At 47.3% G+C, this 17,009-nt stretch overlaps 1 protein-coding gene across 14 annotated transcripts in view; it reads right to left on the bottom strand.

Annotated features, from left to right (window-relative positions):
* Positions 1–17,009, bottom strand: part of NAV2 (neuron navigator 2) — a 761,975-nt gene that overhangs the window by 157,276 nt on the left and 587,690 nt on the right. For all 14 annotated transcript variants that reach the window (XR_014267924.1, XR_014267925.1, XR_014267926.1 and 11 more), the window contains 2 exons: positions 15,727–15,835; positions 12,734–13,123 (listed from right to left, as the gene is read on the bottom strand). Coding sequence is in view for 4 of the 14 variants with exons in the window: in XM_082476565.1 (XP_082332691.1) it covers positions 12,734–13,123; positions 15,727–15,835 (499 nt within the window). In the remaining 10 variants the exon portion in view is untranslated. The remainder of the gene's footprint in view (positions 1–12,733; positions 13,124–15,726; positions 15,836–17,009) is intronic.

Raw genomic sequence — 17,009 nt, 5'->3', positions numbered from 1 at the left:
ACAGAGTTCTTGGAGCACAGGCTCTGATTCCAGCCCAGTTAAACACTTGGTTCCAGCTGTTACTGTAATAGGGAAGAACAAATCAGACTCCATATTGGATCTGTTTCTTTTTCTTTTTTTTTTTTTAGATTGGAGTTTATTTATGTATGTATTTATTTATTTTTGGCTGCGTTGGTCCTTCGTTTCTGTGCGAGGGCTTTCTCTAGTTGCGGCAAGCGGGGGCCACTCTTCATCGCAGTGCACGGGCCTCTCACTATCGCGGCTTCTCTTGTTGCGGAGCACAGGCTCCAGACGCACAGGCTCAGTAGTTGTGGCTCACGGGCCTAGTTGCTCCGCGGCATGTGGGATCTTCCCAGACCAGGGCTCGAACCCGTGTCCCTTGCATTGGCAGGCAGATTCTCAACCACTGCGCCACCAGGGAAGCCCGGATCTGTTTCTTTTACTTTGTGTTCTACTGTTTTTGCTACAAGTTAAGAATGTTGCCTATAGCCTGAAGTATACAGGATAGTTCTCAAGGCTCTGACCTTTAAAGGTATAACACTTTTCCATTCATATAGAGATAAAAAGTTGCAGAACAGAGCATAACATTTGTCTTATTGGAGGTTTACAGGAACATCGTGACCTGACCTACGTGGGCAGCTGCAAGAACAAAGGATTCTGACACCAAGAAGTTTGCAAGGACCAACCACACTCCTCCCTTTTAGTATAAATGAAGCCTGAATTCTAATTTGGGTGAGATGGTTCTTTGGGACACTAGTCCGCCATCTTTTCCATCTGCTGGCTTTCCAAACAGAGTCACTATTCCTTGCCCCAACAACTCGTCTCTCAATTTACTGGCCTGTCATGTCATGAGCAGTACAAGCCTGGACTTGGTAACATTACCACCTGTGTGACCTATTCAAGTAACTTAACCTCTCTGAGCTTGGTCTCCTCAATCATAAAAAAGGACAAAAAAACAGCTTTTATCTCAAAGAACTGATGTAAACAGTAAGTGAGACAATGTATGTTACGAGCTCAACAGAGTGCCCAGCACATGACAGAGACCCCAAAGCAGCTTAGCTGTCGTGAATTACAGCACCGCTGCTGCAGGACAGGCAAAAAGACACGCGCTAGCAGGCACTGTTGGTCGACTTCTATGTGGTCTTTTCCCATCTCAGCAGAGCCAACACCACATTTATTCTGTCCCATGTTTCTAACAACTTGAGCTGACTTCACCCTTTAAACTTCACTGCTCAAGTATGTGAGATTTCTCATTTCAAGACAGATGACCGGGTGATTACAAGCGCAAAGCTCTGGGACCTGGGACATGGACTTCAACGATGCAGCAGAGAGAACCACAGACCCCATCTCCCTCTTGTCCCAAGATCAAGAGGTGAATGTGGGCTTGATTTATAGCTGGAAGATCCTGGAGACAGTCGTGGGCCTCTCCTTAGACTCTGACTCTTATTTCACTTTGGGGGTCTCAAAAATCATCAGCCCTCCAGAGGTATCCATGCCAGGGTGTCTGTTTAACTCTGTAGTTATTTCAAGATTAAGAGGAAAGGTTAAAACCTCCATTTCTCGGGAGATTTCTTATTAGGACCTGGGGATTCTGGAAGGGATTTGATAATTTTCCAAGGCATGCACAGACTCATGATTTGTTGTCATATCGGGGTGGGGGGTGGGGGTTGCACTAGCCTTGAGCCCTCACAGATGTTTCTACAAGCTGTGTTGTTCTTTGTCTCTAGACCACAGGTAAGCTGCCTCCTGGCCCGGATGACTCATTTCTACTGATCATACAACAAGGTCTGCTGGCAGACTAATGGTTAATTTTATGTGTCAACTTGGCTAGGCTGTGAGACCTAGACACTTGGGCAAACATTAGCCTAGATACTGCTGTGAAGGTACTTTTTAGAGGCGATTGACATTTAAGTCAGTAAACTTTGAGTAAAGCAGATTACTCTCCAGATTATGGGTGGGCCGCATCTAATCAGTTGAAGGCCAAAAGAGGAAAAAAGACAGATGTTCCCAGGGAAGAGGAAATTCGGCCTCCAGGCTGTGTTTGGACTTGAGATGCAACATCAGATCTTCCTCTGGAGAACCCTAATACACAGATGGACTCTGACCCAGTTAGCAGGTATCTAGCTATTGTGCCCAAGAATAAGAAACAGCATTACATTATCATAATAATGTTCTAAGTAGGATAAAAGAGTAGAAAGGCAAATAGATGCTTAATTCCAAAAAGCCCAAAAGGAACAACCATTCTGTACGTGCCAAACACTTTAGAAACACTATCTCCTTTCTTTCTCACTAAACACCTAAGAGGCAGGCTACCACTGAACAGGTGGGAAACACGCTCAGAAAAGGAAGCAAATTTGCCAAGGTCACACAGCTGGCAAGCAAGGAATATGAAGTCAGGTCTTCTGACCACGAGTCTAAAGTTTCCTCCATCATACCACGTCTCCAGAGCAGCATGATGAGAGGATCATGAGTTGTCAACAAAACTTAAATTTCTTATCTTGATCTGAGTACAGGCACATATGGTCTATTATTATTATTATTATTATTATTTTTTTTTGAGTCTTTCAACATGGGCTTACTGTCTCAGGGCCAAAATACTCCCAACCTCATCCAAATGTTTCTTTTCATCTTCACCTCAACTCGAACTTGGTATCCTCCAACCTCGCTATCATAAATCTGTTGAGCCACTCTGTAGCTGCTGGCCCTTGAAAAAGAGCTGGAAAGGGTGTTTTCAGTGATCTATATGCTTAAGATAAAGATAAATATGACTGGGGTTTCTAGATGAGAGCTATGCAAAGGCTTAATAGGAAAAATAGAGGACCTTCAGGTCTACCTGTGACATAGTTCTCTCCATTCAAGGTACATTTGCAAAGCACTAAATAGTGAAAGAGGAGCCCGCAGACTCTATAAGAGAGGGTGTCCAGAGGGAAGCAGAAAATACCCAACTAGAGCAAAGCAACAAAGGCACCAAGATCACCCTGAAATTCCTGCACACAAAGGGAAAGACATAGCAGAATAGCAGCCATCTTTTTTCTCTCCTCCATGGCCTTAAAAAACAATGAAGTAAACAATCACCCTCTTGGGTCTTCATTTTTCTTATCAGTAAAATAAAAATATCCTATAAAGTTTAAGGGTTATGTAAGGTACCTGGCACACAGAAGGTGTCTGATACATGTTAGCCCCTATTCCCCGTCACCCATCGAGAGCTACAGAGTTGGAATATGTCTTTCCTGGATATGTAAGCACCCTTTGGTAAATGTGAGCTCACCGTCCCTCCTGATGAGGACCTATAATGATCAAAAGTGAGATCCCAAAAGAAGGGGTACCAAATGGTCAGCCTGAGAACAAATCTTGTCAGTCAGATACCCCAGAGCAAAGCCTGGGATGGAGAAGACACTTGCTAAATATTTGATTTTCAGTAATTAGAATGCAGAGTCTCTCTGCAGCGTGGATTAATGGACCCAAGGCAGAATTTCCCTTGGTTGAACACCTGGGGCTGATCTGAGGAAGGCCAAAGCGGCTGTGTGTTCTGTTGATGATGCTTACCAATGAAGAGCCCTGTGAAGGGCAGGAAGTCTGTTCCGACAAGACAGCAGATGGTCCAGATGGTGCGAAGCAGAGGAAGGAGAGCCTTGCTAAACATGATTCATGGCGGCAGGTTTCTCTACCCCAGCGCAGTGGATGCAGGCTACAGCGTTTAGGGGGATTCTTATTTCCCACATGAATGTCAGTTACAGCCTCATTTCAAACCCCACTCACTATAAGGAGATGTCTCACTAGGGTTTGGGAACGAGCAAGGGTAGAAGGGAAGGACATATAGTGAGTAATTCTACTGGCACCAGTCTCCGAACGAGGCATTATGTGTACATCATATCCCATTTAATCCTGGCAGCAGCACCATTATTATGAGGAGGGCTTGGAAGGGTCCAGCAGCACTGTGCATACGTCACCTCATTCAATCAGTCACTGCAACTCCAGGCATTATTATTCTCATTTGCAGATGAGGGAAGCCTGCTTCCCAGAAGAAGAAAGTGAGAACAGAAAAGGCACCCTCAGGGGTCTGCACTATGGTCAGAACGACGCCCTCAGCCCACATTTTGCCTCTCAGTGGGAACATTTATCACCACCTGCCTTGGGTTAGAATTAGGTGTTGAGCACAGGGCAGCGTCCCCTACTGGGCCCGGTGCTTCTCCAGGGCAGCAATCGGGAGGCTGTGGGACTGGGGTTTCCCTAAAGCCCTGGGGATTACACTCCAGAGGCTGCCACGTACTCTGCTGGAACCGCCAGCCAGCCCTGGTCCGGGGGTGGCCCGGAGGCCTGAGACCATCTAAGGGCAGTGGGTGGTGCCAAGACGGTGCTGAGGACAGACGTCAACTATTCCCAGCCAGTATCGGCATAGGCCGGAGCCCAGGAGCCGGCCTTGCCTCGCCGGTGCCTCCATGCCCCTTGTCCAACGGGCCTCAGGTCAGGCGGAGTTTAATGTAAGGAGTCTCTCTAACTCCATGTGCCCGTTCCCAGGGCCTCAGCTTTACCCAGAGCGGTGTCACCCCTCCCTGGACTCTGAGAGCTTCTGACCTGAGCTCCCCCACTCCCGTCTTGAATCTCCATCCAACCCAGCCCAGGCACCATTCTTATAAAACTATATGCCGCACACCTGTATGTCTTCATGCCCTTGCTCTTGACCTAGGCCTCTTGTTTATCCTTCAAGGCCCAGCTCACAGGTCCTGAAGATGCTGTAGCTGCTGCCGGTGGTGGATACGGTGGTAGTGCTGAGTGCTCTGTCCATGCAGCCAGGCTCGGGGCCAGGTTCACAGGCGTGAGCTCACGGAAGCCACACAGCAGCTCTGAGATGGGCACAGGGAACGTGCTCCAGGACACACAGCCCAGGGCAGGGCAGCCAGATTGGACTTCCCAAGCCCCCACCTCACAGTAGGCCCTTTATCTCCCCCTCATCGTCCCCACAGAAGGCACTGCTTCCTACCGTCTCTGGAGCTCCCCGCTCTTACACTGACCTATTTCCTCCCCGTTCTGCGAGCGTCCTCGTGCTGTCAGGACCTCGGGCTCTTGGGGCTTGTTAATTTCCTTTGGTCTTACTGTCTTTAGCACAGTCTCCAGTACACAACAAACTCAGTAAACACTTTTTAAATGGAATTTTACTGCCTTTTGCCTGGAGCCTCCCGAGAAGGCAGGCCAAAGGAAGGGTTTCCAGTCTCCACCTCCAGGAGAGCCTGTGCGTTGGAGGATGTCACTGAGGATGGGCGAGCAGGCGGAGAGCAGCCCCTGCAGGGGCTACTTCAGAAGGGCCTGAGGCATGGTCTTCTTCTCCCAAAGCACTCACTTTTGTTCCCTTCTCCCCTTCTTTCCCTGAAGATGCTGTGGGTGGGGTGGAGTTGGAAGAGATTCCAATCTCGAAGCAAGCTAGGAAAACTCCCAAGAAGTCAGGGCTTAAGCCCCGTTTCCTGAGAAGACAAGATGCCCCCTTCTTTTCTCTCTTCCCCACGAATTACTAAGCCAACATTTGCTATTACGAGTAACGGTCTGGGCTGCCCATGTCACAGTTGGACCACGCTTCATTTCTCTGGGAGGTTGTTCTCCGGGAAATCTTTTTTGAATCCTGCTCTCTGCCTGTTCAATCTAACTCACCAACAGTGAGTGGCGCAAGCAGGCTTGGGAAGGCTGGAGAATTTCTCTGCTTCCAGCACGCCGTCAGCTCAATCGTTCTTTCTCCTCTGATAAAACCGCCTGCCCAGCTGCCGATAAGGGCTGAGCGATTTCCCACACTCAGTAAATCAAGGGAGTCTGCGATGCGGGGAAGAAGATGGGAAGAAGACATGTGCAAGTGACGCTGTCCCAGCCACTGGGGACAACTGATACTGGTAACCAGAGCCATCAATCAGCCGGACCGCCCGTGTCAGATGACATCACGGCCGTGAGGGGGGAAGCTGGCACCTGTTCAGCGACGCTTGGGGAAGTGAATCCTGCCCCCTGCCCGACTCCCTGTGCTCGCTCACTCCACCCAGAGAGCTGCCAAGGGAAACAGAGGTCATGGGGTTTGCCTGTGATATTTAACACCAAGGAAAATATGAGACAGGGTGAAGTATTTCTAGTTTCTGTGATTTCACACCCTGCTAAGACATGTATGAATCACCAGGGGAAGCGAGGAAACACCAAGGGAAGCAGAGAGGAATGGAAAGGCTGATAAACTGGGACCTGGTCCAGCCCCACCACCAAACTACTGGGCTACCCTGGACCTGTGGCTTCATGCTGGAGCACCACCGTATTTTTTTAACATGTGTGTGTGTGTGTGTGTGTGTGTGTGTGTGTGTGTGTAAGAGGAATGCAGTGCATTAGGGGCAAGTGGTTTGCCGAAGGCCCTAAAGATCTGTCTGCCTAGAGAGCTGAGTCTCTACCTTTCCATGATGGTTCCACCTTCCGAACATCACTGAGAATTCCCAAGCCTTCCAAGAGCCTCACAAGCCAAGATCATTTCAGGGGGATCAAGCTGGAGAAACAAGAGCCCACCTTTTTCAAATCCCAGAGGTGCCTGTCACACCCGGCTGGACCCTGCCATGACTCTGTGCCTTTCAGGACAGCCTTGCCTAAAATCATTTATGTTGGCTCCAGGCTGCATTTTGGCCAAAAGGAGTATTTTGGCTTCCTCTCCTATCAGTTTGCCAGGAACAACAGCCTGTCAAGGTTACTTCAGGTCTGGCCTGGAAAGACCATGAGAAACATTCACCAGATAAGAAAGAGCCTTTCGCGCTATCGCTACCGCCTTGTGGACACACGGTGCGCCTGCTGTGTTCTGCGCTGACTTGAGAAACGCTTTCCTCATTTGTCCCATGATGGTCACTGGAAGAAAGAAGAGAGAAACAGGGCACCTCTACCTCCACCCACCACTCCCATGGTGTGTGGCCCTGGTCCTCTGTCTCTTTTACCTGCACTGCCAATGTCCAGCTCACTGGGCTAGAGGGAGTCACAGGTCTGGAATAATTGGTGTACAGGACAGGGCCTAGGAAAGGAAGGTCACATGGGCGGGGCATCAAGCTCAAGGGGCCTCAATTTGAGGCACATCTTCATTCAGAGGCATGTGATTGGTCTTGCTTCGCTGAAAGTCAGCTGCAGCATTCAGTCAACGAATATTTATTGGCCACTTACTATGGAACAGGCACTGTGCTAGCCAATGAAGATAGGGGAGCATCTAAGACAGACTTGACTTTGACCTTTAAGAGCTGGTAACAGGTACGGGCTCTGTCCCCTCCTCATAAATAATGCACTGAAACAATCTAAAAAAACGTTGTGTATGGACGCTGTGTTTGCTTTTATACACACATATATATTTGTAATAACTCCGATGCAGTGCTATCGGTGCTATTACAAATACGTCAAGTACCATGAGAGCCTAGAAGAAAGAATCACCACCTCTGTTTGGATAGGATCAGGGAAGGCTTACTCAAGGAGGTGACCTGGCAGGCAATGATGGGAAAGGCAACACAGGGTGCTGTACATGCAAATGATACACGGAAGCCTGAAACACTCCGTTATGGTTAAATGTTTGTGCTTCTCTCACTCCTGCCAATTCCTATGGTGAACCCCCAGCCACCGATGTGATGGTATTAGGAGGTGGGGCCTCTGGGAGGTAATTGGTTTTGATGAGTCACAGGGTGCGGCCCCATAATGGGATTAGTACCCTTAGAAGAAGAGGAAGACACTCCAGACCTGCTTCTCTCTGCATTGGGAGGACACAGCAAAGCCAGCAAGGGGGCTCTCACCAGAAGCCATGGTACCTTGATCATGGACTTCCCGCCTCCAAAACCATGAGAAATAAATGTCTGTTGTTTAAGCCACCCAGTCTACGGTATTTTGTTATAGCAGCCTGAGCTAAGACATGCCATGACATATTTATGGAGCTACAAGTAATTCGGCAGGGATGGGTTCCTCACCTTCTGAGGGATGAAGTCTCCCAGCAGGCACATGTGGTATCTGTTGTGTAATCCCTGACACCCAACAGGGAAGAATTTAGCCATCAGAAAGCCAACTCTGAAGACCAGCTTGCTCACAACCCCACGTTCTCTCTTGCACTAGACTTCTGGTCAGGCCACATTTGAAAGACGATCCAACTGCTACAACCTCCATTCTCTCAGCCTTGAATAACACCAGCCCTGAGTCTTAAACCAATATAAGACTTTGGCTCTTTGAGGCAAAAGCAATCAAAACCACAGCATCACACCCTATACTGGCCACTAGATGGAGCTATGCATCACACCAAAAAAAAAGACCAGAGGCTAAATTGATTTTCTCCAAGTGTTCTGTAAATAGAATCACTGACTTTCACAGCTGGTGGTAGCAAGTTATACAAGCCCAGGGTCCTCTGAGGGTGGGCATGAAGGATAGACCATTCACAAAATATTTATTAAATTCCTACTTGTGCTAGTTTCAGTTTAGACAAATAATGGGCACTATCTGCCTTCTGGGAGCTCCATGTTTGGTGGAGGAAAGGCGCACACACACACACACACACACACACACACACACACACACACACGCACACATTGTGCATGATGTTTCTTGTGCATCCCAGACTCTGCCGGGTGATTTTCAAGTTCTCTCTAATTCCCAAATGTTAAAAACTTGTTCCAGTTCATTTGGCAGAGCCAAGATTAAATCTCAAATCTGCTTGCCTCTTAAGACCATATCCTTTCCTCAATACCATCCAGTTCCCTCTCAAACACTTCCCATGCTAAGCGAAAGGTTCACACATAAGGTTGGGTGTGAACCAAGACCACCAGAAACACACCAGACAGAGCTAACTGACTGGGGGTGTCCAGGAAGGCATCACACAGGAGGTGTTTTTTGGTTTGCTTGTTTGGTTTTTTTTTTTGTTTTCTTTTTTTGGATCAGTCAGATAAGCTTGAGGGGAAAGAAATTCCAGGGAGAAAGAGGCAGGTCCTGTGGCACAAAGCTTTGCAAATGCAGGAAACAGCCTTTGGTAACAAATGGCATGTAGCCTAGGGCACTGGGGAGCGTGGGGTGTGTGAGGAGGGATGTGAACAGGGTGGAGGTGGGAGGGCAGCTGAGGGGAAGACCCTAAACAGCCTCCCTTGTTCAGTTAAGAAGTTGAGATCTATTCCCACAGGCAATGGGAAGCCATCAAAGGCTCTCGGAGAAACTTCTGATGTTAAATTTAAACGGTCATTCTTTTTTCCAGGAAGGGAGGTATATTCATACTTTGGAACATTATACAACTCAGTGACTCCTTTGAAAAGAAAAAAAAAAATATTTCTGAACATATGGACACTAAGTCTGTCCCTTTAATTTCACTCTATACCATATGGCACCCTGAATTTTTAGATGAGTAGATGGATTGGCTTCACAGATCAAAACTTGGTAAGAGACATCTTCGTCTGTTTCTTTAATTCCTTTTCCACTAACCACAGCCGAAGCCCAATTTATCAACCTAATAAAATGAAGTGGTGAGGTCAGACGATTGCTTGCACAGTACTTAGACATGCCTGGCACATACTAAATGCAATAGAAGGGTTTAATAAATACACACACACACAGACCAAAGGCATGTGCCATTAGTTCCTTAGCTAAACTCCAAGGAAATCAAGTAACTTCAGCCCTACCTTAGGGAGAACTGAATGATACACACAGGTGCACGTGCAATCATATCCAGGGGAGACAATGAGCTGGAGACATCAAAAAACAGCTGTTCTACCAAGCTGAGGTCCAGTGTCATTTTAAAAACAAAGGCCATACGTTTTCAGAAACTAGAATTTACTTCCACCTCAGCCTTGCTAACTAAACTTGCTGTAAACTTTTACGAGAACTTTCCTCAAAGAGCCTCAATACTGATTTATATATTACTCATACATCGAGGCTGTTTCCACTAAGCCAAACAAACATCTGGATGAAAACTGTAATCATTTCATTGTTTCCAAGTGCCGGGACCTTTGAGGTTGATAAGACATCTAAACCCTGTCTGAAAACTGTGTGTCTTTATCAGATACTTGCCATTAATTAGATGCAACCTCAAAGAGAAATCTAATTGTAGAAGTTAAAAACCAAATTAATTGTAGTGCTTTGAGGCTTTGGGACGTTAAATGACGTGCTTAATGTTACAGAGCTTGCGAGTGGCAGAGCGGGATTCAAGCTTGTCTGGTATCTGTCTGTTTTCTTTCCACTACACCAACTGCCTCAGCAATATGACTTATATTGGGCAGATTCTGAAGTACAGACTAAATGACCAGTCATTCAATATCTACAACCTTGTCATGTTTATAAAAGGAAAAAGAATTGAGTACAAAGGACATTAAACGGCGTGCCCTGAACTCTGCACATACAGGCAAACCTATAACTTGGCCTCAAAGCAGAAACTCGCGTGCATTTCCAGTGTGGAGTCATGCTTAACTAGCACTCTAGAATGTCACAACTAGGAGCTCAATGCCATCTGGTCTGCCTCTCCTCATTGTGTAGGTAAATTTCTACATTAAAAGGAATTGGTGGGGCTGGGGGGAGTTGGAAATAGACCAGAGTTCTCCAATTTCAGTAATTGGGTGTTTGCTTACATTTCCGCACTTTTATCTACACTTGCTCTGAGCACTATCTCACTTGCTAAAAATGTAAGCTTCCCAAAGCAGGAAGTGAAATGTAAACATCTGTGCCTTTTAGCAGGGGTAAAGGCTTTGGTTTGAATAGCTGAAGAAACTAGGAATGTCTCACTGTAACATCACTAAGGTTCAGTTTACGGTGTTTCAATGTCTCCACCTTGTGGAAACTGTCAGTAGTACATAAAAATAAATACATCTTCATTTATTAAAAGACTGACCTGACAAGAGAATAAACTTTCTTAAAAAATATGAAAATCTCAAAATAATCCCGAGGTATTTTGGTAGTATATCACAGTGGGAAGTGATAATGATAACCTTGAGGCCACACTGAATAGCAACGGTCTTCTAAAGAGTAATAAAAGATTAAATTACATGTAATTTTAGTAACAGGTATGTGTTACTGTTTTCATGTTCATGTAAAACTAGAGACACAAAATGATGCTCTAAGTTAACTGGATCATTTGATTTATCAGGTCACTAACTTTCCCAGCCATTTGGATAATAGCAGAAACGTGTTACACCGTAAGGGTTTGGTGGCTCCTGTCTTTGAAGATTTCACTATGGGATGGTTCTAAAAGTAACAGGCAAAAAGCCAAAGCAGCTCTATCTCTAAGCTTCAAATTAAATGAAAGAACACTTCTAGTAAGACAGGTAGAACTAAGCAAAAGTAAATCAATTTTGAAATAAACTCAAGGAGCTGTGCTATTTCAACACAGCAATAAAATGCTGGGCAAGATGGGGCAGTACGGTGGTTAAGGAACTAGCCCTGGGCTCTGCTTCTTAACTACTTGGGCAAGTTATTTAACCTTCCTGAGCCTCAGTTTACTCCTCCAGAAGATGGGGATTATGATATCACCTATCTCAAAGGACTGCTGTGAGGACAGAAGAGGATAATATATATATAAAGCACCTAGCACAGTGCTTGGCACATAGTAGGATAATGAGCTATTGTTAAAATTATGAAAACATTGACTCACCCATGGGGTTCTTGATCATTACATTTAGGAAAATGAGTGGCATGATCATCATGCCTAGTTTTTATTATCTGTAATTTTATCTATTAGAATGTTAGAGGGGGAGAAGGTCTTGAAGGACTTCTGGGCAAGCCGGGTTAACAGATGAAGAACTCACAGGCAGTGGAGCAAACGGATGCTCGTTCAGCTTCCACAGTGATCTGGAAGTGTGGCAAAAACAAGAAGCCAAGCCTCGGGCCGCACGTGGTCACGGCCCGGCTCAGACATCATCTCGTCACTCGCCTCAACTTCGCATGTTACAGGGAGGTTGGGTTTGCTCCTTCATCCGTCGAGCCGCGGGCTCACCAATCCAGCAACGTTTATAAGCTCCTACACGTACAAGGCACTGGGGAGTCAGTGGTGAGCAAGCCAGACAGTGTCCCTGCATGATGGCGCTTGTTGCTGTAAGCAGGAACGGGCGGGGAAACGATAAAATATAAACCCATCCTCAGGATAATTTTAAACAGCGATAAGCTTCCAAAGGAGCATAAGACACGGTGACGGAAACTAGGCCTGGGGCAGGTCACATAAAGGACTTCAAGTTGAAGGGTCAAGGAGGGCCCCTCCAAAGAGATGCCAGCCGAGCAGCCAGAAGGAACCAGGGGAATAGATCTGGGCAATAGAACCGAGGCAGAGAAACAGTGCAAAGGCCCTGAGGCAGGAAAGAGCTTGATGAGACTGAGGGACAGAATTACCAGCTGCAGCGGCAGATGCAAGGGGAGTGCAGGACGACGAGTTCTAAGAGGCAGGTAAGGGCCACATCCTGTAGGCCAGGTAGGCCAGGCTCAGGAGTCTGGATTCTATCCTAAGCATAAGGTTTGGTTTAAAGGACTGACACAATGTGGTTTGTTGTCAAGTGTCACTCTGGCTGCCGGTGGAGCCTGGCTGGAATTGCCCAGCAAGTTACTGCCAAGCCCGGACTGCGGCCCAAGTCTTACGTCTCTTGGCCCAGAAGGCTCCCCTCCAGGGCACACAGCCTTCAAAATGAACAGGACGTGAGGAAGGCAGTTTGCTCTCCCCCAGAGAACTTCAATAAGCCCCGCAGAAGAGAAGGCAGGGGCCACGCCTCCCCTGCTCCGTGAAAAGAGAGGCGGCCCAGCTACTCACCCGCTCGTGATGTCGTCCGCCCGCACGTTCTTGCTCAGAACGTCCCCGTCGCTCATGTAGCCGGGGGCGTCCATGCTGATGCTCTCCAAGTCCATCTCATCTCCTGCCTTGTCCGAGACGTCCCCGTGGCAGACGCTGCTGCCCCTGGAGGCCAGCTGCCTCCGCAGGGGGGCAGAGTACATGTAGCGGCCCGACTCGGTGTTGATGAAGCGGCTGGCGTTGGCTCGGGGCGGGTACCCGTTGCCCATCGAGGGGGCGTCTCCCGCCTGCAGCCGAGGGCTGGACTGGCCGAGCCTCCAGGACAGGGGAGTGGGCCTGCCCGTCAAGCTGAGGATACTGCGCCCGCTGATCTCCGTGGTGACATTGGTGTCAAACGTGGTTTCCAATGTGCTAAAAACATAAAACCGGCCTTGGGTTAGACCCCAATATGCCTAGTAGCCTTTGCAGTTTATATTCTCTTTCATTTTTTTTTTTTAGAATTATGAAATATTTCCCATATACAAAAGAGGATCAAAAAATAAGGTATTGGCGTATATTAACACATGTATGTGGAACCTAGAAAAATGGTACAGATGAGCCGGTTTGCAGGGCAGAAGTTGAGACACAGATGTAGAGAACAGACATATGGACACCAAGGGGGGAAAACTGCGGTGGGGTGGGGATGGTGGTGTGCTGAATTGGGCGATTGGGATTGACATATATACACTGATGTGCATAAAATTGATGACTAATAAGAACCTGCAGTATAAAAAAACAAACAAACAAAACAACTAATACTAAACTTTCATTGGGTTATTTGTATGGAAATATGTTAATATAAATGTTTCAGACATTACATGAAATTTCTAAAAATAAAAAAAAAATAAGGTATTGGGCTTCCCTGGTGGCGCAGTGGTTAAGAATCCATCTGCCAATGCAGGGGACAAGGGTTCAAGCCCTGGTCCGGGAAGATCCCACATGCCGCAGAGCAACTAAGCCCGTGCGCCACAACTACTGAGCCTGCGCTCTAGAGCCCGCGAGCCACAACTACTGAAGCCCACGGAACTAGAGCCCATGCTCCGCAACAAGAGAAGCCACCGCGATGAGAAGCCTGGCACGGCAACGAAGAGTAGCCCCCGCTCACTGCAACTAGAGAAAGCCCGCGCACAGCAACAAAGACCTAATGCAGCCAAAAATAAAGTAAATAAGTTAAAAAAAAATAAGGTACCAACATACCACCCAGTGTAGCTCTGTTGTTAAATATGAAGACAAAGCTGCACATCTACGTGACATTCTGAAAAGCCCAGCACAGACTTTTCCCCTAAAACATGGTACAAGATACCCCCTAACAATTACTTTAAATAAACAATCTTAACTACTGGAATCTTCTTCCAACCCAGGAAAGGAAGTAGAAAACTCTGGACTGATAACAATGGGGCATAAAGGTAGCTGTGTGCCTATTCATCCTAGGACGCTGCATCTCAGCTCACTTTTCCTAAAGGCAGGATGTACCCATCCACTCCCAAGGTCCTAAGATCCCATTTTTCACATCCTCAGCTCTCTCCAGACTGAGCAGGTGGGGAGGGCCCTGATTTTCTAACTCTGTAATATCATCTATCCCCCCAACTCCACTACACACACACACTTTTGCTTCTCCCACTTTTTGTCCAAAATGACAAACTTTGGGGGCAAAAGGCCAGAAAAGAGTGGTAAATGCCTGGGCTTGAGACGCATGAAACTAGCTGAGTCTGAAACTGCCAGGAGATGGAGCTCGTCCCTGGCCCTCCGAAGACTCTTTTGCAGTCAGTCCACTGTCTTTCCGGCCCTGCAGGTCTCACCACACCATCAAGATGCAGAGACACACTGGGGTCTCTTTACTAAGCAGAGAGAGCGAGAGTCTTTCCTGCAGAAGAAAGCACGGAAGATTTCCCTCCTGTCATGATCACCTAGCCCAAGCCAAGACATCCACGAAACTGCTGTAACCTACATTAAATCAGTTTCAATGATGATGGTGGAAAGAGGGATGTTTCTTAGCTAATCAAGAGTCGCAGGGTCCAGCACCTGGTTCCATGCCATCACCACCCACCCCCAGTGGACTCTTCTCTGGGAGAATCAATTAGGTGCCTCATCTGTTTTTGTTTCCCTCTGATCCTGGAAGCAGCCTGCCTGACTTTCCTTATACTGGGAACTCCTAAGGTTCGGGCCCTGGTCTTCTTCAAGAACCCACAGTGCTTAACCCCAATCTGCCGAAGCTGCTGGCCATGGTGGAGCCCAGCAGTCTCGTTGCTGTATTCATTTATCAAAGAGACTGAAATTGGAGAAGCAGGGGAGACCCCCCACCCCCAACCCGGGAGCTCACGGGGGTAACCGGGACTTTACCTTGATCATCAAGGCCAAACACAAACCATAAAAGTTGGTTCTGCCCAAATCAAGAAGGATGTCCCAGGGCTGCACCCTCTTCACCTTCTTGCTCAACAATGAAAAGAAACTGATAAATGTTTCCAGTGTAATCCTAGAGTTCATCTAACGAAATCATGGTTTAAACATGATCCTACGTTTTTATAAATATTTCTGTCCGTGTTTTATACACGTGCATGACTAACAACGTTACAGAGTGCTTGGGGATCAGAGGCCGGGTAGGAATTCGAGTTATTCACTTTATCACACAGGTCAAATACAGTTCACCTGCTCGTTTCAACAGCATAATATCACATCGTTTTGGAAAATGCAAGCAAAGGGAAATTTAAATACAGCTGGTCGGCAACATCCTCTATGGGATGGATTTAGCAACCTTCTGCTTTGGGGAGGAATTTGTCTCCACGGATTTTTGCTCCTGACACCTCTGCATGCCGTATGGCCTTCTCGGTGAATTCCAGCACATTCGGCGATCAAGGTTATTTATTCCGTTATTAACCAAATCACTTGGCTAGTGGCGGGTACACACCGTGGCAGGAGCAACCATGTGAAAACCAAGTTACTAGCTGGTTCAGGAAAGCGATTCACGCTCCAGATACCTGTGTGTAACCTGAGTTCCCCGTAAACTGGACATGGTCTCCTCCAAATTCTGCCGCAGATCAGCGATGTTCTTCACTGTCCGCAGTCGCCGAGCCTCGGGATCTTCCCCTGGAGAGACAAAGGTTAGAGCTATTTTAGTTCTCAGATAGATGGGGAGATTCCTGGGAACAGCAACTGCGCCTGTGACCAAAACCACGTTCCCTGCTCAGGGCCTGGTTCACCACGGGTGCTTGAGAAGGATTTGAGAATGAATGCATGAATGAATAAATGCGCAGCTGCCCAAAGGAAGGTGTTAAATCTAAAGAGAGAGAGAGGTCTTTCTTCTCCCTGAAGGTCCCTCCAGCAACAGGTGAAGTCTAGCTCGTGGGAAAAGCAAAGTGCCGAGCCTGAGACACACACATTTTCACACTGTCTCCAATAAAGCCACGAACACATTAGGTCTGACCCCTGCCCAGGAAGGATCTTTGGTTTTCTCACCCATGGGTGATAGGTGCTGCTGTCTATTGGCCTGACATTACAGATGGTTAATTTGTAGTGGTTAAAAGATCTGCACTTATTAATCATGAATATTCCTCCAGAGAGAGGTTTGTCTTTTCCTTTGTTCAATTTGTTAGGTCGTCTCGAATGCTGGCTCCTTTAACTCCCTGGCTGAGCGGTCACGGGGTAGGTGCTGACCCTCTCTCTCCATCCTTCAGATTCCGCGGTCCTAGATGAAGACAGTGACAGCGCTGACCTCAAAGGACTGTTGTAGGGACTAAAAGGAGATCCCTGAGCGCAGCACCCACCAAAAGCACTCAGCTCACGCCAGCTGGTGCTGCAGAGCGGGGAGCATTCGAGAAGATTCAGGCTTCTCTCTGGGGGATGAGGGACTTCCATTCCCTGGGCAACATTTCCCATCCCACTAAATACCTGGCCCGGAGAGGTCAAGTTGGCACAAACATCCCAGGAGAAACAGGCTACACACAAGCTAGGAAGCCACGTCCCCTCTCAGAGAAGCCTCGCTTCGGGTTGTCTGGCTATTCTGTTTAGTTTGGGCTGCCTATGGGGGGAGAGGAAAAGCCAAATAACTAAAATAGTGATTAAAGGAATCACACATCATTCCCTCAGAGTAATTTCAGGAGGGCTGAGAAGACCACAATCAAGGATCTTTAAAAGCTGATGACTATTTCAAGTGCTCAGCAATATTTCTAAAGAAATCTCTATATAGAACATAGTACACGTGGGCAGCAGCAAGTGGGATATAGAGCAGACACCAAGTAGAACTTCCAGCGATTGTCATTAA

The sequence above is a fragment of the Balaenoptera physalus genome (genome assembly GCF_965194825.1).
Source record: "Balaenoptera physalus genome assembly, chromosome: 10".
NCBI lineage: Eukaryota > Metazoa > Chordata > Mammalia > Artiodactyla > Balaenopteridae > Balaenoptera > Balaenoptera physalus.
The sequence above is the reverse complement of the archived record's forward strand: the minus strand, read 5'-3'. Positions and strand labels throughout refer to the sequence as shown.